The following is a 23,267-nucleotide window of genomic DNA, read 5'->3' on the forward strand; positions in this document are numbered from 1 at the left end:
GAGCGTTTTCCCTAGGCTGCTCTGGTATATCTGTGACTCCAGCTGCGGAGCATGTGGCCAGGGAGGGAGACAAAACTGGGAAGAAAAGAAGAATTTTTATGAACAGGCTATGAGCCCCAACAAGCCCATCTCTGCAGTTCAATTCAAGCTCGCCTAGCCACCTTCTCACCATCTCCCTCTGTGGAGAAAGTGCCCCTTGCGCCCACTTTTATTATCCACTCCAGTGGTCTCCCTGGCAAATTATGCTTATCCTTTGCATAAAAAAAAAGTTTTGCCTGACTTCCCCTCAGGCCCATTTAACAAAATAAAACTCAATATAAATGGGTCTGTAGCCAACATCACCGCTCAGCAAAGGTACAGAATTCGCTTTCTTTTTATGGTCGAGTTCCTTTTTTTGGAGTGATGGAGACTAGAAATAAAAAGAAAAACAACTCTACTTTTCTTGTGAGAATGCTGAATGATCCCTTTCACTGGCTGCTGCTGCTGTTTTAATCTACCTGGAAAGCGAAGGCTTGTACCTAAACTCCATTTATCGGAACAGTGAGCTACACACGTGCATCAAGCTGCCAAGGTGGAAAAAATGTTCACCACATTCGATAAATATCCTTGCTGATTTTTCACCACAAATCTGGGAATTCCTGGCCACAGGTTAATTTGCAGAAAAATAACAGTTATACAGAGGGAAGATAAACAAGGTCTTTATTAATGCAAACTAGGATAAAATGAAGAGAAGCAAGCAGCTTCGGTTCTGCACGTATACTTCTTTGGGGAATGGAGACAATTAAATGATTTGTTCATGTTTCAACTTGTTATACCGCCACTGAAACAATCAGAGGCGGTGACGAGACATAGAGAAAGCGGAGGAACAGCGCAGACCTAATCGGAGGTGGCGGCAGCGGCGAGACCTAAAGGAGAGCGCGGAGGAACAGTGTGGACGTAATCGGAGACGGCAGCGGTGGGACATAAAGGAGAGCGCGGAGGAACAGCGCGGACCTAATCAGAGGCTGCGGCGGCGGCGAGACAAAGGAGAGCGCGGAGGAACAGCGCGGACCTAATCAGAGGCTGCGGTGGCGGCGAGACAAAGGAGAAAGCGGAGGAACAGCGCGGACCTAATCAGAGGCTGCGGTGACGGCGAGACAAAGGAGAGAGCGGAGGAACAGCGCGGACCTAATCAGAGGCTGCGGCGGTGGGACTTAAAGGAGAGCGAGGAGGAACAGCTCGGACCTAATCGGAGACAGCGGCGGGACATAAAGGAGAGAGTGGAGGAACAGCGTGGACCTAATCGGAGGCGGTTATCAGCGGCGGTCGAACCTTCCACAATTTCCAAAAAAAACAAGGTGTGACAGGTAGGTGATTGGTTGCTGAATATTAAGGTTTTGTTTTCTCTTCTCTCTAAACTAAAACAGTGGTTTAAACTAGGAGTGGGAAATTTATAGTTTAACTAGTTAAACTAATTAATATATCTATAAATAATAATTGAATAAAGACTTTAACTAATTAAATAAATAAAATAAGGCTAGACTTAAGATATGGCAGGGCAGGTTGTGTGTCTGGACTGCAGTATGTGGGAGTTTGTGGACAGCGAGACTGTCCCGAGCAAACACGTCTGCAGGAGTTGTCACCATCTCGAATCTCTCCGGCTCAGAGTCACTGAGCTGCAGTGCGAGTTGGAGACACTCCAACACATAAAGGGAGGGGGAGGAATATCTGGACAGTTTTATCCACAATACAGTCACACCCCAGAGGAAAGCACAGGCTCAGGAAAGGAAGGGTGTGACCGTTAGGGAGACGGGTAGCAGGGATTTAGGAGAGGTTGAGAAGGAGGTCCCGAAGACACTGGTCCTGTACTCGCTACCTGTGAGGTCAAGGAGAAAGACTGCGGGGAGGACAGCCACAATGCAGACCAAGGCACCGTGGCTCAGAAGGCTGTCCAAGGTGGCGAAGAGCAGAATAGAAATATGGTAGTGCTAGGGGACTCTTTAAGTAGGGGGATAGATAGCGTCCTCTGCAGCCAAGAACTAGAATCCCGAAGGTTGCATTGCCAGGGCAAGGGATATCTCACGGCGGCTACAGAGGAACTTGGAAAGGGAGGGGGTAAATCCAGTTGTCGTGGTCCATGTAGGAACAAACGACACAGGTAGGAACAGGGAGGAGGTCCTGCTGAAAGAGTATCAGGAGTTAGGATCTAAATTAAAAAGCAGGACCTTGATGGTAATAATCTCTGGATTATTGCCCGAGCCACGTGCAAATTAGCATAGAAGCAGACAGATCAGGAGAATTAACATGTGGCTAAAGGTCCGGTGTGGGAAACAGGGGTTCCTTTTCATGGGACACTGGCACCAGTTCTGGGACAGGAAGGAGCTGTACCGATGGGACGGGCTCCACTTGAACCGGAATGGGACCCGTGTCCTAGCGGAAAGGGTAAATAGGGAGGTGGCAAAGGCTTTAAACTAGTAAGGTGGGGGGGAGGGATCTACAAGAAACATAACTAGCCTAATTATAAACAAAACAGGAATAGAGAGCATAGGAAAGAATAAAGTAAGGGAGGACATTGATGGCAAGGGAATAAATAGAGTTATAGAACAGGAGTCTAAAAAGGTGGTTAAACATAAAGTGAGAGGAAATCCTATTAAAAATGAGTTAAGCTGTCTGTACAGCAATGCACAGTGTCCGTAATAAAACAGGGGAGCTGGAGGCAATCATGCGTTGGGAGGAACCAGACATAGTAGGGATTACTGAGGCATGGCTACAGAAAAATCAGGACTGGGAATTAAACATTGCAGGGTATAACATATTTCGAAAAGATGGAGGGAAAAAGGGGAGGTGGAGTAGCTGTACTTATTAGGGATAACATAATGGCAGTAGAAAAAAGTGACGCAGATATCAGCTAGAGATACAAGATAACAATCACACTAATATGCGTAGTCTACAGACCACCTAATAGTAGAAGTGGTGTGGAGATGCCGGTGTTGGACTGGGGTGGACAAATGTAAGAAATCACACAACACCAGGTTATAGTCCAACAGCTTTATTTGAAATCACAAGCTTTCGAAGCGCTGCTCCTTCGTCAGGTGAAGTGGAGAGATGCATAAAAACACAGCTTATATAGTCAGAGAATAATGTCAGATGTTTACAGGTAATCTTTCTAACTGCCATTTATCACACCTCGGCAGAGAGATAATCACAGCAATCAAAGGTGTAAATGGTGTCCAAACAGGTCAGTCAGGAAAACATTACATCAAAGAACAATGAGGTGGGGTCACAAGGGGTCAAATGTTGCAGATGCTGGGGTCTGTATAAAAAACAAAAAAAGACAAAAAACATTTTTTTTTGCTGGAAATCACAGCAGGTCCGGCCGCATCTGTGCGGAGAGAACAAGCCAACGACGACTCGAGTCTGGATGACCCTACGTCAGGTGGGGTTACATGTAGCGTGACATGAACCCAAGATCCCGGTTGAGGCCGTCCTCATGGGTGCGGAACTTGGCTATCAGTTTCTGCTCGGTGATTTTGCGTTGTCGTGTGTCTCGAAGGCTGCCTTGGAGAATGCTTACCCAAAGATCGGAGGCTGAATGTCCTTGACTGCTGAAGTGTTCCCCAACTGGGAGGGAACACTCCTGCCTGCCGATTGTTGCGCGGTGTCCGTTCATCCGTTGTCGCAGTGTCTGCATGGTCTTCATCAGGAATTCATCAGGAGAATGAGGCTCCGGGAATTCTTCCACAAATCCCAAGATGTCAGCAGCGAACCCACTGAGACAATCAATGATCCTGACCAGCAGACAGAGGGATCCGCAGTGCAGCAACCGAAGAAGAGTCAAATTGGACCCCTCCGGCGGGTCGCTGCCCTCAGCTTGACATGTATGCTCAAGCTGTCAGGAGATGCATCAATGCCAGATTCATCAGCCGCACTCACAAGACAGTCCAGAATGTCACCCGAGCACAACGCAACGCCATCCACGCGCTCAAGACCAACCGCAACATCGTCATCAAACCAGCAGACAAAGGAGGAGCCATCGTCATACAGAACAGGACGGACTATTGCAAAGAAGCATACCGACAACTGGACAACCAGGAACACTACAGACAGTTACCCGCAGATCCAACCAAAGAACACATCCGCCAACTCAACAGACTGATCAAGACCTTCGATCCAGACCTTCACAGCATCCTACGCGCTCTCATCCCACGTACTCCCCGCGTGGGAGTCTTCTACTGCCTCCCAAAGATACACAAAGCCAACACACCCGGACGTCCTATCGTATCAGGCAACGGAACCCTGTGTGAGAACCTCTCTGGATACGTCGAGGGCATCCTGAAACCCATCATACAGGGAACCCCCAGCTTCTGTCGTGACACTACAGACTTCTTACAGAAACTCAGCACCCACGGACCAGTTGAACCAGGAATACTCCTCGCCACGATGGACATCTCGGCACTCTACACCAGTATCCCCCACGATGACGGCATCGCTGTGACAGCCTCAGTACTCAACACCAACAACAGCCAATCTCCAGGCACCATCCTACAACTCATCCGCTTCATCCTTGACCACAATGTCTTCACCTTCGACAACCAGTTCTTTACCCAAACACACGGAACAGCCATGGGGACCAAATTCGCACCCCAATACGCCAACATCTTCATGCACAAGTTTGAGCAAGGCTTCTTCGCTGCACAGGACCTCCAACCAACGCTATACACCAGATACATCAACGACAATTTCTTCCTATGGACCCACGGCGAAGAATCACTGAAAAGACTACACGATAACATCAACAAGTTCCATCCCACCATCAAACTCACCATGGACTACTCCTCAGAATCGGTTTCATTCTTGGACACACGAATCTCCATCAAAGACGGACACCTCAGCACTTTACTCTACTGCAAGCCCACGGACAACCTCAGGATGCTCCACTTCTCCAGCTTCCACCTTAACCACGTTAAAGAAGCCATCCCCTATGGACAAGCCCTGCGAATACACAGGATCTGCTCAGACGAGGAGGAACGCGATGGACACCTACAGACGCCCTCGTAAGAACGGGATATGACGCTCGACTCGTCGATCGACAGTTCTGACGGGCCACAGCGAAAAATTGCATAGACCTCCTCAGAAGACAAACACGGGACACAACCAACAGAGTACCCTTCGTCGTCCAGTACTTCCCCGGAGCGGAGAAACTACGCCATGTTCTTCGCAGCCTTCAACAAGTCATCGATGACGACGAACACCTCGCTAAGGCCATCCCCACGCCTCCACTACTCGCCTTCAAACAGCCACCTAACCTCAGACCATCGTTTGCAGCAAATTACCCAGCTTTCAGGAGAACAGCGACCACGACACCACACAACCCTGCCACAGCAACCTCTGCAAGACATGCCAGATCATCAACACAGATACCATCATCACATGTGAGGACACCACCCACCAGGTACATGGCACATACTCATGTGACTCGGCCAACGTTGTCTACCTCATACGTTGCAGGAAAGGATGCCCCGGAGCATGGTACATTGGCGAGACCATGCAGACACTGCGACAATGGATGAACGGACACCGCGCAACAATCGCCAGGCAAGAGTGTTCCCTCCCAGTCGGGGAACACTTCAGCAGTCAAGGACATTCAGCCTCCGATCTTCGGGTAAGCATTCTCCAAGGCAGCCTTCGAGACACACGACAATGCAAAATCGTCGAGCAGAAACTGATAGCCAAGTTCCGCACCCATGAGGACGGCCTCAACCGGGATCTTGGGTTCATGTCACGCTACATGTAACCCCACCTGACGTAGGGTCATCCAGACTCGAGTCGTTGTTGGCTTGTTCTCTCCACACAGATGCGGCCAGACCTGCTGTGATTTCCAGCAAAAAAAATGTTTTTTGTCTGTTTTTTTGTTTTTTTATACAGACCCCAGCATCTGCAACATTTGACCCCTTGTGACCCCACCTCATTGTTCTTTGATGTAATGTTTTCCTGACTGACCTGTTTGGACACCATTTACACCTTTGATTGCTGTGATTATCTCTCTGCCGAGGTGTGATAAATGGCAGTTAGAAAGATTACCTGTAAACATCTGACATTATTCTCTGACTATATAAGCTGTTTTTATGCATCTCTCCACTTCACCTGACGAAGGAGCAGCGCTCCGAAAGCTTGTGATTTCAAATAAAGCTGTTGGACTATAACCTGGTGTTGTGTGATTTCTTACAATAGTAGAAGGGAGGTGGAGGGAGAAATATGCAGACAAATTAGGGAAATGAGTAAAAAGCATAGAATAATCATCATGGGGGATTTCAACAAATGAACCAGAGCAGATAAGAGAAGTAAAAGTAGGGGAACATATAGGCAAGTGACCAAAGTATAACATGCTTTAAGATGATAATTGAGAAGGACATAAGTATGATGAAAACCAGGGTAATAGATTGGAGAAAAGCTGATTTTGTGGGGCTGAGAATAGAACTTGGGGAAAAAAAGGGCAACAATATTGGCAAACTATGATGTAGAACAGCAATGGGAAACATTTAAAACCATGTTCAACAGAGTGCAGGAACAATATATTCCACTAAAAGGAAAGAACTAAACAATAATGAGACTCCATGGATGAATAAAGTCATAAGGGAACAATTGAGGGTAAGGAAAAAGGCATACATTAAGAACATTGACAGCAGGGGAGTGCATGATAAGGGAGAATACGAAAAGATTAGGAGAGAAGTCAAGAAACAATTAGGGAAGCAAAGAGGAACTATGAAATTAAATCATCAAGGAACATAAAACAAAATAGTAAAATATTTTATAGGCACATCAATAAAAAAAGGAAGGTTGGGATGGGAATAGGGCCATTAAGGAATAGACAGGATAATACCAAAGGTAACAAGAAGGATGGCAGAAATATTAAATAATTATTTTGGTTCAGCATTTACCAGGGAGATAGAACAGGTGGACATGACATTGGATGATGAGATTAGTAATGAGATAAGTGCATTTAAAATAAGAGAGGATATATTAAACTAATCAAACTCATTTAAAAATAATCTAGGAAAGTAATAGCAAAGGCATTACTATACATATTTAATAATTCATTAGAAAAAGGTGTAGTGCCAGAGGACTGGCAGATAGCTAACGTAATACCGATAGTTAAGAAGGGGATAGAACATGTCCAGGGAATTATAGACTAGTCAGCTTAACAGTGGTAGGAAAAATAATGGAATCCCTACTAAAGGAGAAAATAGAAGAGCATCGAGAAACCAAAAATATAATAAGGAACAGTCAACATGGATTTCAAAAGGGAAAGTCTTGCTTGACCAACCTTATTGAATTTTTTGAAGAGGTAAGAGAGAGTATTCTAAATAGCAGATTACTGGATTTTCTTAATAAACATAATATCCTTAGAAAAAATCAAATAGGCTTTCTTCCAAAACACCGCACCACCGACCATATCTATACCCTTCACACTCTCATTGAAAAACATATACACCAAACAAAAAATGGGAAAATATTCGCTTGTTTCATTGACTTCAAGAAAGCTTTTGACTCTATTTGGCACGAAGGGCTCTATTACAAACTTCTTCAGTGTGGAATAGGGGGCAAAGTCTATGACCTTATTAAATCGATGTATCTGAAAAATAAATGCGGTGTCAAAGTTGGAGACAAACGCACCGGTTTCTTCACCCAGAGAAGAGGCGTCCGGCAGGGTTGCAACTTGAGTCCGACCCTGTTCAACATATACATAAATGAGTTAGCAGACAAGCTGGAGCAAAGCGAGTCACCGGGTCTCTGTCTCCTGGATGGGGAAGTGAGGTCCCTGTTCTATGCGGACGACCTGGTTCTGCTGTCTCCCACAGAACAGGGATTACAGCAACATTTAGACCTACTCGACAAATACTGCCAAAATTGGGCCCTGACAGTAAATCTAAAGAAAACCAACATCATGATTTTTCAAAAAAGGCCCAGATGTCAGGAAAACAAATACCAGTTTACTCTCAGTGATACCATCATAGGACACACTATGAGCTACACTTACCTTGGTCTAACCATTACAGCATCAGGGAGCTTCAACATAGCAGTGAATGCACTAAAAGAAAAAGCCCGAAGAGCCCTATATGCAATAAAAAGAAAATTCTACAACATCCAAATTCCAATCAAAATCTGGCTCAAAATATTTGATAGTATAATCCTGCCCATTGTGCTGTATGGTAGTGAAGTATGGGGCCCACTCAATCACCATAGCTACACTAAATGGGAAAAACACACAATAGAAGCCCTACATGCAGAATTTTGCCGAAGCATTCTTCGCACCCAAAGGAAAACACCAACAAATGCATGTAGAGCCAAACTAGGCAGATACCCACTGATAATAAACATCCAAAAACGAGCACTAAACTTTCTAAATCACCTCAAATCTAGTTCCCCAGACACCCTTCACTTTAAAGCCCTCCAGACCCAAGAGCTGAACCCAGAAATGAGTCCCCTGAGTCAGTTGTTACTGAAACTAAGTTCTCCTACCCAGCCGGACCCTGACCAGTCCCAGACCAACACTGCTCCCCAAACACCAATCCGAGTGAACCAAATCATTAAACAATGCAAAGAAACCTACCTGGAACATTGGAACACAATAACCAAAAGCCAAAGCAGATTAGAATGCTACCGGGCCCTAAAAAGAGAATATAAACTGGCAGACTATCTCTCGACCATCAGAGACACAAAACAGAGACAGACCCTCACCAGATACAGACTAAGCGACCACCAACTGGCAATTGAAAAAGGAAGATACAAGAAATCCTGGCAACCTAAAGAAAATAGAATATGTGATCACTGTCTGGCCGGCGAGGTTGAGACAGAGGTGCACTTCCTCCTAAAATGCGAAAAATTCAACGAGACAAGAAACATATTTTGACAAGCTCAGCCTTACAACCCCAGATTTCAAAGAATTGGATGACCTGTCAAAATTAAGAATAGTCCTGGGGGAAGGAGACAGACCATATCTTGGGGCCCAATATGTAACAACATGTCACAACCTGAGGAACAGTGAGTGACTAACGAGCACACCCATAGCATATATACTCTAAAAATGTTTAAATCAATACCGAATGTACCCAACGACTGTTTTAAATTAATACTGAATGCACCCAACGAGGGTCAACGACTGTTTAAATTAATATTGTCTGTACCCAACGAGGGTCAAAATTGTTTGACACCTACAGAATGTTGGAAACCTGTACTTTTTGTTATGTAAGCTTTGGCAATATGGTTCCCTGTAAACTTTCATGCCAATAAAGCATTTGAATTGAAAAAAGAAAAAAAAAAAATTGAATTGAGTAGACAATGGTAATGCAGTAGAATTTATTCAGCTGGATTTTCACAAGGTCTTCGATAAGGTACCCCATAATAGACTGATGAACAAGGTCAGAGAATGCGGAGTCAAGGGACAAACAGCAGAATGGTTTGCTGGCTGTCTTCAGGACAGAAAGCAGAGAGTGGGAGTAAAGGGTAGCTATTCACAGTGGCAGAAGGTGGGTAGTGGTGTTCCACAGGATCAGTGCTGGGACCACTGCTGTTCACAATTTACATTAACGATTTAGACTTTGGAATCAAAAACACAATTTCTAAATTTGTGGAGGGCACCAAATTTTGGGTGGGGGGGGGGCGGGGGGGGAGAGAATAGTCAATACTGAGGAGGACTGCAACAAATTACAGGAGGACATTACTAAACTTGCAGAATGGGCACATAATTGGCAAATGAAGTTCAACACAGACAACTGTGAGGTATTACATTTTGGTAGGAAGAATAGGGAGGTCACATCAATTGGAGGGTGCGAGTCTAGGTAGGGTAGAGGAACAAAGGGATCTCGGAGTACAAATACACAAATCACTAAAAGTTGTGACACAGATGAGCAAGGCCATAAAAAAAGCAAACCATGCACTAGGGTTTATTTCTAGAGGTATAGAATTGAAAAGTAGTGAAGTTATGCTAAACCTGTATCAAACCTTGGTTAGACCACACTTGGAGTACTGCGGACAGTTCTGGTCACCATATTATAAAAAGGATATAGAGGCACCGGAGAGGGTGCAGAGAAGATTTACAAGGATGATACCAGAAATGTGAGGGTATACATATCAGGAAAGGATGAACAGGCTGGGTCGGTTTTCTCTTGAAAAATGGCTGAGGGGTGACCTAATAGAGGTCTTTAAAATTATGAAAGGCTTTGATAGAGTGGATAGAGAGAGAATGTTTCCACTTGTGGGGAAGAGCATAACTAGAGGCCATCAATATCAGATAGTCGCTTAGAAATCCAATAGGGAATACAGAAGAAACTTCTTTACCCAAAGAGTAGTGAGAATGTGGAACTCGCTACCACAGGGAGTGGTTGAAGCAAGGGGTAGATGCATTTAAGGGGAGGTTGGACAAACATATGAACGAAAAGGGAATAGAGGGTTATGCTGATGGGTTTAGATGAGGAAAGACAGGGGAGGCTCGTGTGGAGCATAAACGCCGGCAGGGACTGGTTGGGCTGAATGGCCTGTTTCTGTGCCGTATACCCTATGTAATAAGGTTCTGAGGGGGATTGGCAGGGTAGATGCTGAGAGGTTGTTTCCCCTGGCTGGAGAGTCTAGAACTGGGGGGGCATAGTCTCAGGTAAGGGGTCGGCCATTTAAGACTATGAGGAGGAATTTCTTTACCCAGAGGGTTGTGAATCTGTGGAATTCTTTACCCCAGAGGGCTGTGGATGCTCAGGCGTTGAGTATATTCAAAGCTGAGATCAATAGATTTTTGGACTCTAGGGGAATCAAGGGATGTGGAGATCGGGTTGGAAAGTGGAGTTGAGGTCGAAGATCAGCCATGATTTTATTCAATGGTGGAGAAGGTTCGAGGGGCCGTATGGCCAACTCCTGCTCCTAATTCTTATGCTCACTATATTTGTTAAACTAGTAAAGTTATAAGGTCCTCATTTGAATGCCAAGCTGATGGACTAACGCTGTGTCAGTCAGTCTGCATGCAAATATCCTAAGTGGTCACTCCAAATTGTTAAGATTACAAAAGTTGTAAGAGTCCTTTAAACTGAGCTAACACTAAACTAATACAGAGGATAAGTGTGACATTGGCATTTGCTGTGATTGCCAACAAATAACACTGTTTAAATGTCATCAACACCCTCATCCATGCCTTTGTTACCTCTAGACTTGACTATTCCAACGCACTCCTGGCTGGCCTCCCACATTCTACACTACACAAACTTGAGGTCATTCAAAACACGGCTGCCAATGCCCTAACTCGCACCAAGTCCTGTTCGCCCATCACCCCTGTGCTCGCTGACCGACATCGGCTCCCGGTTAAGTAACGCCTTGATTTTAAAATTCTCATCCTTGTTTTCAAATCCCTCCATGGCCTCGCCCCTCCCTATCTCTGTTATCTCCTTCAGCCCCCCCCCGCACTCCTCTAATTCTGCCCTCTTGAGCATCCCTGATTATAATGGCTCAACCTTTGGTGGCCGTGCCTTCTGTTGTCTAGGCCCTAAGCTCTGGAATTCCCTGCTTGAACATCACTGTCTCTCTACCTCTCTTTCCTCCTTTAAGACACTCCTTAAAACCTACCACTTTGACCAAGCTTTTGGTCACTTGCCCTAATTTCCCCTTATGTGGCTCGGTGTCAAATTTTTTGTCTTATAATACTCCGGTGAAGCGCCTTGGGACATTTTACTACGTTAAAGCCACTTTATAAATTCAAGTTGTTGTTGGCTCCTGTCCATTTTCAGATCAAACCAAGTAACTTTGGTTTAAAGTTATAACCATTTTTAGATTACCACCTACCTCACAATGTGAACCGTCACAAATGAAACTTTCCTCTCACAAAAGATTAGGTTCGAATGTTCAGATCGCTATCAAGGACCGGACGGTCAACCCCGACAGATCACGACTCAAGATCATTTATAATCCTCATTACAGGAAACTTTTTTATCCGGCACCGACGTGGTGCCGGTTGATCAAAAAGTCCGGATTACAGAGAGGTATACTTACTAAGGTACAAGAGCCCCGTACACGGCCACAGATCCAGGCGTCCCTGTTGCATGGCAACAGGTGCAGGAACCCCGGTTGCATGGCAACAGGTGCAGGAACCCCGGTTACACGGCCACAGATCCAGGAACCCTGGTTACACGGCCACAGATCCAGGAACCCCGGTTACACGGCCACAGATCCAGGAACCCCGGTTACACAGCCACAGATCCAGGAACCCCGGTTACACGGCCACAGATCCAGGAACCCCGGTTACACAGCTACAGATCCAGGAACCCCGGTTACACAGCTACAGATCCAGGAACCCCGGTTACACGGCCACTAATATGAAGTAAAACTTACTTGAACCTACTCCTGAATTTTGCCGGTTAAGAGAGATTTCCGGTTATTTAGGTGCCGGTAAAGAGAGTTTCCTGTATTATGTTACAGTATAACCATGTGTTAGTCATTTGTACCCCTTACACATTATGTAAGACTGGTGCAGAGCCCAATTGTGGTAACACCCAGTGCTAAAGTCCTCTACCAAGAAAAATCTACCTCCTGTGCAGCAAACTCAAAAAATAAATTGTGCAGCAGACCACCAACAAATGCTGAGTGGGAGGCAGAAATTCATCAACAAACTGCCCAAAACAATCAATTTATAGATTAGAAGCAAACTGAACACTGCATTTTAATACCGTGGAGTGGCACGTCATACGAAAGACACTGTACATTGGGGCCAGGCACCAGAGATCAGTGCTCAAGTGGAGACATGGCAACTTCCGATTCCCAGTTTTGTTTTCCTAATGAGCCGCTAGTCTCTGTTGGGCCTACTGGAGGGAGAGGAGATAGCAGTCCTGCGTGCACCGTGGCTCTGAGGTTATTGGGCTACAGGAAAAGAAAGATTGCCATTAGGAATGGGGAGCTCAGATCCTTTATATAGTGCAGTGGTGGCAGCAACAGGAGTACCGTGCTCATAATCTGTCAGCGCGCTATTGATGTAAAAATGGCGTAATGTGCTTTCTCCACCAAGATGTTGTCGAAAGATTCAAAGGGGAAAAAAACAGGCCAGTAGAGCACAGTCAGAGGTAATCGCAGTTCATATCCCTTTAATTAAACACTTTCCAAGAATGGTTGAAGACCAATGTAAATCAAATAGGACAATAAAGTGGCACTGTGATTATGCAACACACTGAGCCACAGATTGGTTTGATGCTGCTTCTCCCCTCTCCTGTTGCTCCGTACATAAATCAGCAAAGTGATGGAAGGTGTCATTGACAGTGCTATCAAGCGGCACTTACTCACCAATAACCTACTCACTGATGCCCAGTTTGGGTTCCGCCAGGACCATTCGGCTTCCGACCTCATTACAACCTTGGTCTAAACATGGACAAAGGAGCTGAATTCCAGAGGTGAGGTGAGTGACTGCCCTCGACATCAAGGCAGCATTTGACCGAGCGTGGCATCAAGGCACCCTAGTAAAACTGAAGTCAATGGGAATCGGGGGGGGGGGGGGGGGGGGGAGAAACTCTCCACTGGCTGGAGTCATACCTAGCACAAAGGAAGATGGTTGTGGTGGTTGGAGGTCAATCATCACAGCCCCAGGACGTCGCTGCATGAGATCCTCACGGCAGTGTCCTAGGCCCAACCATCTTCAGCTGTTTCATCAATGACCTTCCCTCCAACATAATGTCAGAAATGGGGATGTTCGCTGATGACTACACAGTGTTCAGTGCCATTCACAACTCCTCAGATAATGAAGCGGTCCATGCCCGCATGCAACAAGACCCGGACGACGTTCAGGTTTGGGCAGATAAATGCCAGGCAATAACCATCACCAACAAGCGAGAGTCTAACCACCGCCCCTTGACATTCAATGGCATTACCATCGCCAAATCCTCCACCATTAACATCCTGGGGGGTCACCATTGACCAGAAACTTAACTGGACCAGCCACATAAATGCCGTGGCAACAAGAGCAGGTCTGAGGCTGGGTATTCTGCGGCGAGTTTCTCACCTCCTGACTTCCTTTTCACCATCTACAAGGCACAAGTAAGGAGTATGATGGAATACTCTCCACTTGCCTGGATTAGTGCAGCTCCAACAACACTCAAGAAGCTCGGCACCATTCAGAACAAAGCAACCCGCTTGATTGGCACCCCATCCACCACCATAAACATTCACTCCCTCCGCCACCGGCGTACCGTGGCTGCAGTGTGTACCATCTACAGGAAACTTTGGTTTATCCGGAGGTTAACTGTCCGGAATGCTCGAGTCACCAGCAAAAATCAGGAGCCGATTCGTTAGTTTTTTTTTCTTTTCGTTGCTTTTTTTTCACCAGTCAGGCTCTGCAAGGTCTCGCTGAAGCTGTTGCTAAGCTACAGAGACGCTTGCAAGGTACGGCTGACTGTTTAGAAGCTGTTGCTAAGTAACAGGGTTTGTTGTCAGATACGGAGCTCAAAATCTCCGTATGTTTCAACATTAGCACTGGTTTGTCTGGCAGTTTTGATGGGACGGCAACAGCTCAGTCCCGTCGGTGCCGGATAGCACAAAGTTTCCTGTACAAGATGCACTGCAGCAACTCGCCAAGGCTTCTTCGGCAGCACCTCCCAAACCCGCGACCTTGTCCACCTAAAAGGACAAGGGCAGCAGGCGCATGGGAACACCATCACCTCCAAGTTCTCTCTAAGTCACACACCATCCTGACTTGGAAGTATATCGTCGCTGGGTCAAAATCCTGGAACTCCCTCCCTAACAGCACTGTGGGAGTACCTTCACCACACAGACTGCAGCGGTTCAAGGCAGCGGCTCACCACCACCTTCTCAAGTGCAATTAGGAATGGGCAATAAATGCTGGCCTTGCCAGCGACGCCAACATCCCATGAACTAATTAAAAAAAAATAACTAGATAACGGATGAGGAAGGCCATCAGTTCAGGAAGACCCTGTAATCCCCTCCATCACAGCCCCCATGTCAGCCTCCTGGCACAATCGGTACTATTGGGGAAGGTGCCACTTGAAGCCGAAGCATTTCAGGTCTTTATTGCCCTCAGGACCACTCTGTGATGTGAAGTGGTGGATTTAGACTTTAAAATGGGAACTGAATTACATTTGTACAGTCGGATGTAAATAACCCCTACCCTCTGACACAAGTTTAACTGGAGACTACATTTGGCCTTGACTTGCCGTGTTCAACTCTGCAGGAGACCGACGAGTCGAAGAATAAGGTTTTAAATCGACACTTACAATTTCAAGCTGATCCATTAGTTTCACCAAGAACTTGCGGCATTCCGGCGTTTTGCTATCAATTTTCATTCCAGTCTGCATAGCATACAGGCGACCTGCACAAATAGAAAGGAGTTGTGCTTAAAGAAAACTGCAGAGAAAGGGACAGTAAATCCTGATAAAGTGCAACATACAGATAACGCTGCCAAGACGACACCCCAGGACAACCACCTTTTCATGGTCACAAAGAGCAAATGCACAGCAGTGAATGTAAACACGGTGCAAACCATCAGTTACCATCAGCATTACTTTCCCTTCCACTGCCCCAGCATCTTGGGCTAAGGAGTTAAAGGACCATACGTTAGCAATGTCAAACGGGAGTCGTTTCAAGACTGTAATCTCAGGGTTCGGTTATATGACATTCTTGAAAAACTCTTGACAAAAGATTCGCATTTATAAGAGATAAGAGAAATATTTACACAGGATATGGTTGATATACCTATCAATTCATCCAATGAAAAGCGACGAGTTAGGAAAGTAACTATAGGTTTTTATTGACTAAATAACAGAGCCCACCCTCATGGGTGATCGGATCCAGCAAGGAGGAATACCAGCCAGTCGACTACCTTTATACCTGGGCAGGTAGGTGGAGCCATGGGCGAAGTCAGTGATGGTCAGCCCAGGTATAACAGTGTGACAAGAGGCGACCTCGTATAGTGATACAACAGTGAGAACAGTGAGAACAATATAACAGTGATAACTATAGTGTAACGATAGTGAACGATAAAAGTGGTTTACCATATGGTCTTTTCATGTCGGTAAAAAGTCCCAAAGTACTTCAGTGAACTACTTTTGGAATTATCATACAGGCACAAAGAGCAGCCACTCTGCAAACAAATTGGGCTTTTTGTGTCGGTTGAGAGCGAAATGTTGGCCAGACACCTGAAGAACGCCATGCCCATCAAACTCTGCCATGGGACCTTTAATGTCCACCTAGACAGACAGACGGGGCCTCCATTTAACATCTCATCTGAAGAACGACAGCTCCAACAATCCAGCACCAGTCAGTGCTGCATTGAAGTGTCAGCCTGGATTATGGTCTCAGATCCAACTGTGGGACTCGAACCTGAGCTTATGACCCGGAGAAAAGTCTGCTACCAACTGAGCCAAGTTGACTCCAGCATTACTCTCACATCTTGAGGGATCATTGCTGTTGTCTCCCTCTTCTCTCCTCCCAGTGAAATCCCTCCCCCTCATCAGTGATCCAAATTACAGACTGCCAATTTTTCCACCATCCCCACATATTCAATGTTTACTCTACAATATATTCTGAAAATAGAATTTGTGGTAAGCAATACAGATTGATTTTGCGCATCCCCGATTTTAATCACTCCACAATTGGCGGTCGTGACTTCAGCTGCCAGGGTCCGAAACTCTGGAATTCCCTCCCTAAACATCTCTTTCCTCCTTTAAAGACACTCCTTAAAACCGACCTCCTTGGCCAAGCTTCTGGTCACCTGTCCTAATATCTCCTTAGGTGGCTCAATGTCAAAGTTTGTTTAGTAACGCTCCTGTGAAGCGCCTTGGGATGTTTTAGAAACATAGAAGATAGGAGCAGGAGTAGGCCATTCGGCCCCTCGCGCCTGCTCTGCCATTCAATGCGATCATGGCTGATCATCCACTGTCCATACTGAGAGATGAATGAAGTGCTCCCAAAAACTACGTTAAAGGCGCTATGGAAATGTAAGTTGTTGTTAACCATCAGTGCTCATGTGCGAACATCACCGAGCATCAGGGCAGAATGGCACTAAAGCCATCATCAGCTGGAGCGAGTGGATGTAATCGTACCGTGTATTTACACCCCGTCATCTCTACCTGACTTGAGGGGCACTGCAGCAGTTACGGCCTTCATCTTGATGAGCAGAAAAATGCACCACAAAATGACTTTACTGTGTCACTCACAGTATTTACTGGACAGCAACTTCCTGCAAGTTATTATTCTAAACAACTGTGAAAGAAAGACTTGCATTTCTATAGCGCCTTTCACGACCCAAGGACATGCCAACGCGCTTCACAGCCAATGAAGTACTTTTGAAGTGTAGTCACTGTTGCAATGTAGGAAACGCGGCAGCAAGCTTCCACAAATAATGTGATAATGACCAGATAATCTGTTTTTTGTGATGTTGATTGAGGGATAAATATTGGCCAGGACACCGGGGAGAACTCCCCGTGCTCTTCTTTGAAATAGTGCCCTGGGATCTTTTACGTCCACTTGAGAGTAGGTGGGGCCTCGGTTTAACGTCTCATCCGAAAGACGGCACCTCAACAGTGCAGTTAAGTACTGCCCTGGAGAGTCAGCCTAGATATTTTGTGCTCAAGTCTGTGGAGTGGGACTTGAACCCACAACTATTTGACTCGGAGGCGAGGGTGCTACCAACTGAGCCTCGGCTGACAACTTAATTAAACAGGGTAAATGCCACCACACATCAATGACAAGAACAATAGCAACCACTGTCCATGCTGAGCGATGAATGAAGTGCTCCCAAAAACTAAATTGTATTTATTTATCTAAATAAAGCTTGATGTGTCTCTAGCATCATGTGCAGGATTTCTGACTGGTTCATTGTAGGCTCATGTTGCAGTTTCCTGATAGCGTCTCTCCTCTAGACAGTTGAGGGGAAAAAAAATCAGGTCATTTCTAGCTACTGTTACAGTTTCCTACTTAGAACATCTACAGCCAGCCCAGGAAACAGAAATAAAACAAGCTGAACAATTACCAACACCATCTCAGGTGCAACCTGCCGATCGCTCCCAGGGATCATGCTCGGACAGGTTTCAGCCCTAGCTGGCAGCTCGTGTGCTGTCCCACCTCAAACCTGCCCTTTAACTTGCTACCTTGGCCAGTGAGCAACGCTGAAGGTGATTAACATTAGCAAATAGTTAAGTCCGTATACGGGGCTAGTAGCGCCACACCTGGATCACTACCTTAAGGCATCTGAGCTATGAGAAGAGGTTGGCATGTTTGGGATTGTTTGAGAAAACTCAGGAGATAAATTGTGCATCAGCTGTGGCTCAGTGGGTAGCACTCTCCTCGGAGTCAGAAGTTTGAGAGTTCAAGTCCCGCTCCAGAGACTTCAGTACAAAATCTAGGCCGACACTCCAGCCCAATACTGAAGGAGTGCAGAGGTGCCGTCTTTCAACTGAGATATTAAACCAAGGCTCCGTCTGCCCTCTCAGGTGGCTGTTAACGATCCCATGGCATTATTTCGAAAAAGTGCAGGGGAGTTCTCCCTGGGGTCTTGGCCAATATTTATCCCTCAACCAACATCACTACAGGTTACCGGGTCATTATCTCATTGCAGTTTGTGGGATCTTGCTGGCCGTAAATTGGCTGCCGCGTTTCCTACATTACAACAGTGACTAGACTACAAAAGTACTTAACTGGCTGCAAAGCGCTTTGGAATGTCCGGAGGTCATCAAAGGCGCGATATATATTCTAAACTGAATTGATAATTCGTTCAGGATTGCTGCAATCTTTAAAACCAGGGTGACATAATAAAACTCACTACACACTTGGTTTGAGTATAAAGCAAGGCTTTAATCAACTTGTTTCAGAACATGGAGGTCTAGTTGTACTTCACTAGCTCCTTGTCTTACAAAAGTCCCTGGAAAGCTGGGGCCAACGCCCGAGTATTTATACTCCTTGGACGGCGCCACCAGCTGGCCGTCCAGTGTTATTTCATAAGTCGTTTCTTGATGATGAGATTAATAACACAGGGCACATGAGTTCAAACTTGAAAGAGGGAAGATACTCAGGTAGCTTAGATTTAACTATTTTACACAGAAGGTGCTGCATAATGTGGAATGATCTGCCAGGGAGGCAGTGTAGGCAGATAGTGTAGAAATATTAAAAGGGAGAATTGGAAAAGTATTTAAGGGAGTGATTGAGAGGTATTGGAGTTTGGGATGGCCAGCAGAGCCTTCTCCTGTCCTGGATTTTCCGATGTTCCTACACTTTAGCAGCATAAGTAGATGATCATAGAAGCATAGAAATTAATGGCACAGAAGGAGGCCATTGTGTCTGTGCTGGACAAAAAAGAGATCAATAATTGCTCACGTGTTCATGGCCTCAAAGTATAGCTCCACATTGCATGCAATTTGCCACAAGGTGAAGGGAGGAATGGTGTTTGCGAGTGCTGTAACTTAAAAAGAAAAATACGTGTCACTTCCAACAGGGTGCGACAGAATTTGCACCACAAATCTGCTTCAAGACTCGCTCGAGGGTTATGACGAGTGCGGGTCCTCCTCCACCGGGAGACTGCCCTTCCAAATAGCCTACGTGCCCATCTGCACGGCTTGCACATTCTTTCCAATCTTGGAGCTAATGGACAATATAAACCTTCTGCAATTCTCATTAGTGCTCATGAAATTTTGCAGATACTGAAGTTCACACGACCTCAACAACCCTGCAGTTCTTCAAACCTCTCCCTTTCCCTTCACGCCAGAGGTTCACAAAAAGGAGTAATCCCTTCACGGTCTCAAATAGATCCTCCTACATTAGCATTACACCTTGTGTCAAAGAAATCAATGCAGGATTTTGAAAGCACAGGTGTTTACTTTTTAACTTCCGTCTGCTGGTGTTTTTCACCTGCATAGAAACATAGAAGATAGGAGCAGGAGTAGGCCATTCGGCCCCTCGAGCCTGCTCCGCCATTCAATGCGATCATGGCTGATCATCCAAATTCAGTACCCTGTCCCTGCTTTCTCCCCATACCCCTTGATCCCTTTAGCCTTAAGAAATATATCGAACTCCTTCTTGAATATATTTAATGAATTGGCTTCAACTGCCTTCTGTGGTAGAGAATTCCACAGGTTCACCACATGGCCCTGCCTGCTAAACCATATACTGAAAATCAAAATTTTGCAAGACCACGTATAAAAAGCGAACGGCTGGCTTACGGCTTTCCTGGAAAGCTGCATTTAATTGATTCCCCCCTCCCCCCATAAGGTTAAATTTCCAGAATACCATCTAATAATGGCTGGATTTGATTTCATAAGGCTTCATAAACTGATGGCCCTGATGGTCACTCATCATCTATTGTAATTCTACTCGACACATTCTTCCTCCTCACTGGGTTGAAATCAAGTCACCGCACCATGGCCTACTTCAACTCATTCTTTTCCAAGACCTCAAAAACTGGGCAAATTCTGGCTTGCTTCATTCAACAACTTGTATTTATATACAGGAAACTTTGGTTTATCCGGAGGTTAATTGTCCGGAATGCTCGAGCCACCGGCAAAAATCAGGAGCCGTTTCGTTAGTTTTTTTTTCTTTTTGTTGCTTTTTTTTCCACCAGTCAGGCTCTGCAAGGTCTCGCTGAAGCTGTTGCTAAGCTACAGAGACGCTTGCAAGGTATGGCCGACTGTTTAGAAGCGGGGTTTGTTGCCAGATACGGAGCGCAATATCTCCGTATGTTTCAACATTAGCGCTGGTTTGTCCGGCAGTTTTGATGGGATGGCAACAGCTCGGTCCCGTCGGTGCCGGATAGCACAAAGTTTCCTGTAGCGCCTTTAACGTAGTAAAACATGTTACTCTGGGTCAGCCGTGGCTCAGTCGGAGACACCCTCGCCTCGGAGTCAGAGGTTGTGGGTTCAAGTCCCACTCCAGAAACTTGAGCACAAAAATCTTGACACTCTAGTGCAGTACCGATGAAAGAACAAAGACCTTGCATTTATATAGCGCCTTTCATGATCACCAGACGTCTCAAAGCACTTTACAGCCAATGAAATACTTTTGAAGTGGAGTCACTGTTGTAATGTGGGAAATGCGACAGCCAATTTGAGCACAGCAGGTCCCACAAACAGCAATGTGATAATGACCAGATAAACTGTTTTTCTTTGTTATGATGTTTGAGGGATAAATATTGGCCGGGACACCAGGGATAACTCCCCCGCTTTTCTTCGAAATAGTGCTGTGGGATCTTTTACGTCCACCTGAGAGCAGACGGGGCCTCGGTTTAACGTCTCATCCAAAGACAGTGCAGCACTCCCCTCAGCGCTGTACTGGAGTGTCAGCCTAGATTTATGTGCTACAAGTCCCTGGAGTGGGACTTGAACCCACAACCTTCTGACTCAGACGAGTGTGCTACCAACTGAGTCACAGCTGACACCGTCGGAGGTGCCGTCTTTCGGATGAGACATTAAGCCCTCTCAGGATGACGTAAAAGATCCCATGGCACAATTTTGAAGAGCAAGAGAGTTATCCCTGCTGTCCTGGCCAGTATTTGTCAGTCAATCAGCATAACAAAAACAGATTATCTGGTCATTATCACATTGCTGATTGTGGGAGCTTGCTGTGCGCAAATTGGCTGCCGTGTTTCCTACATTACAACAGTGACTACACTTCAAAAAAAGTACTTAATTGGCTGTAAAGCGCTTTGGGATGTCCGGTGGTCGTGAAAGGTGCTATATAAATGCAAGTCACTCTTTCTTTCTCCTACAATTGACAGGCTTTTGAAACCCAAACTTCATGTCAACTAGTCTCAACTTCTTGATTAACCGGGTCTTCTCTGTGACTCTGTTTAACCGCAGTGCTGTCCTGCACTGTGGGCCTTGGCCTTCCACTTGGGTTTCTCAGTAACAAAAAAGAATCCTTTTGTGCAAACTCACCTTATTGGTTTTCAAACTGCCAAGTTGGCACTACCAGATTTTAGTTCTAAGCTTAGGCAGCAGTGCCTCCTCGACTTTGACACAGGTTGGACAACAGGCACAAAACAGACACCGATAATAAAAGTTAAACAGAAACTTTGTCTGATGTATGGGATATACCTTTAAAAAGAAAGAACGTCCTGCATTTATAAAGCGAATTTCATGACCTCAGTATGTCTCAAGGTGCTTTACAGCTAATGAAGTATCATTTTTTTTTTTTTTTAAATTGTAGTCACTGTTGTAATATAGAAATAATAAAGTTGTAATAAGGCACACATTTTCTATTTTGCTTTTCAAATCCCTCCATGGCCTCGCCCCTCCCCATCTCTGTAATCTCCTCCAACCCCACTAACCTCCAAGAGCTCTGCACTCCTCTAATTCTGGCCTCAACCATCCTCGATTTTAATCGCTCCGCCATTGGCGGCCGTGCCTTTAGCTGCCGAGGCCCTTAGCTCTGAAATTCCCTCCCTAAACCTCTCGACCTCTCTCTCCTCCTTTAAGATGCTCCTTAAAACCTACCTCTTTGACCAAGCTTTTGGTCATCTGCCCTAACATCTCTCATGGCTCGGTGTCAAATTGTGTTCGATAACGCTCCTGAGAAGCACCTTGGGATGTTTTACTATGTTAAAGGCGCTATATAAATACAAGTTGTTCTTTTTAAAACACAAATAACTCTTACAATACAATGCTGCACTCATTTAAAATTCTATAAAACCTGAACATTTACATTGTAATTCTCCATCCATTTCTCCCATTTATATGCATCATTTTCAGCAAAATATTTAGCTGAAGATGGCAATAAGCACTTTGACAGTAAATGCACACAGGAGGAACTGAATAACAATATGTGCAATTCCTTGTCAATCCACATAAATAACAAACGTTTGACAGTTTTCAGAGTCAGCGTTCCAGCCTATGCGACGAACCACTATAGTGGTTCAAGATGGACCGAGCTAGATGTGCTTCCCAAAGGGTTGGTGAGGAATGGAGCCATGCACGAGATCCCCAATGCCATGTCACGAGGTGCTATTAACTCAATGGAGTGCCACTGACTGCCACGGTGCAATTCTTGTGCTGCCACAGCACCTTGGGACATGGCATTGGGGCTCCAAGCTCCACAACACTGACTGGGTTTACCGATTGGCCGCTCGAACGAGCAAGCGTGGTCCGAGCCTCGCTGTTAGACCGGCTTCTGATAGCCGTGTGCAAAGACCGGAACACAGCAGCAGTGCCATGCACAAAGGTCACACACTGGAGTTGCTCTCCCATCGGATCTCCTTGTACCTGTAATTCTCAGCACCAGCCATTGGGAAGCAGCATGTACAAACATAGAAACATAGAAGATAGGAG

General features: G+C 45.6%; 1 protein-coding gene across 1 annotated transcript in view; it reads right to left on the minus strand.

The window, feature by feature from the left end:
* Window positions 1-23,267, minus strand: part of vta1 (vesicle (multivesicular body) trafficking 1) — a 215,010-nt gene that overhangs the window by 125,438 nt on the left and 66,305 nt on the right. The window contains 1 exon segment of the mRNA XM_085979250.1: window positions 15,231-15,325. Coding sequence (XP_085835376.1) covers window positions 15,231-15,325 — 95 coding nt within the window.

Source organism: Somniosus microcephalus, chromosome 3 (genome assembly GCF_052327205.1).
Source record: "Somniosus microcephalus isolate GS21.2 chromosome 3, FLI_Smic_1.0, whole genome shotgun sequence".
NCBI classification, from domain to species: Eukaryota; Metazoa; Chordata; class Chondrichthyes; order Squaliformes; family Somniosidae; genus Somniosus; species Somniosus microcephalus.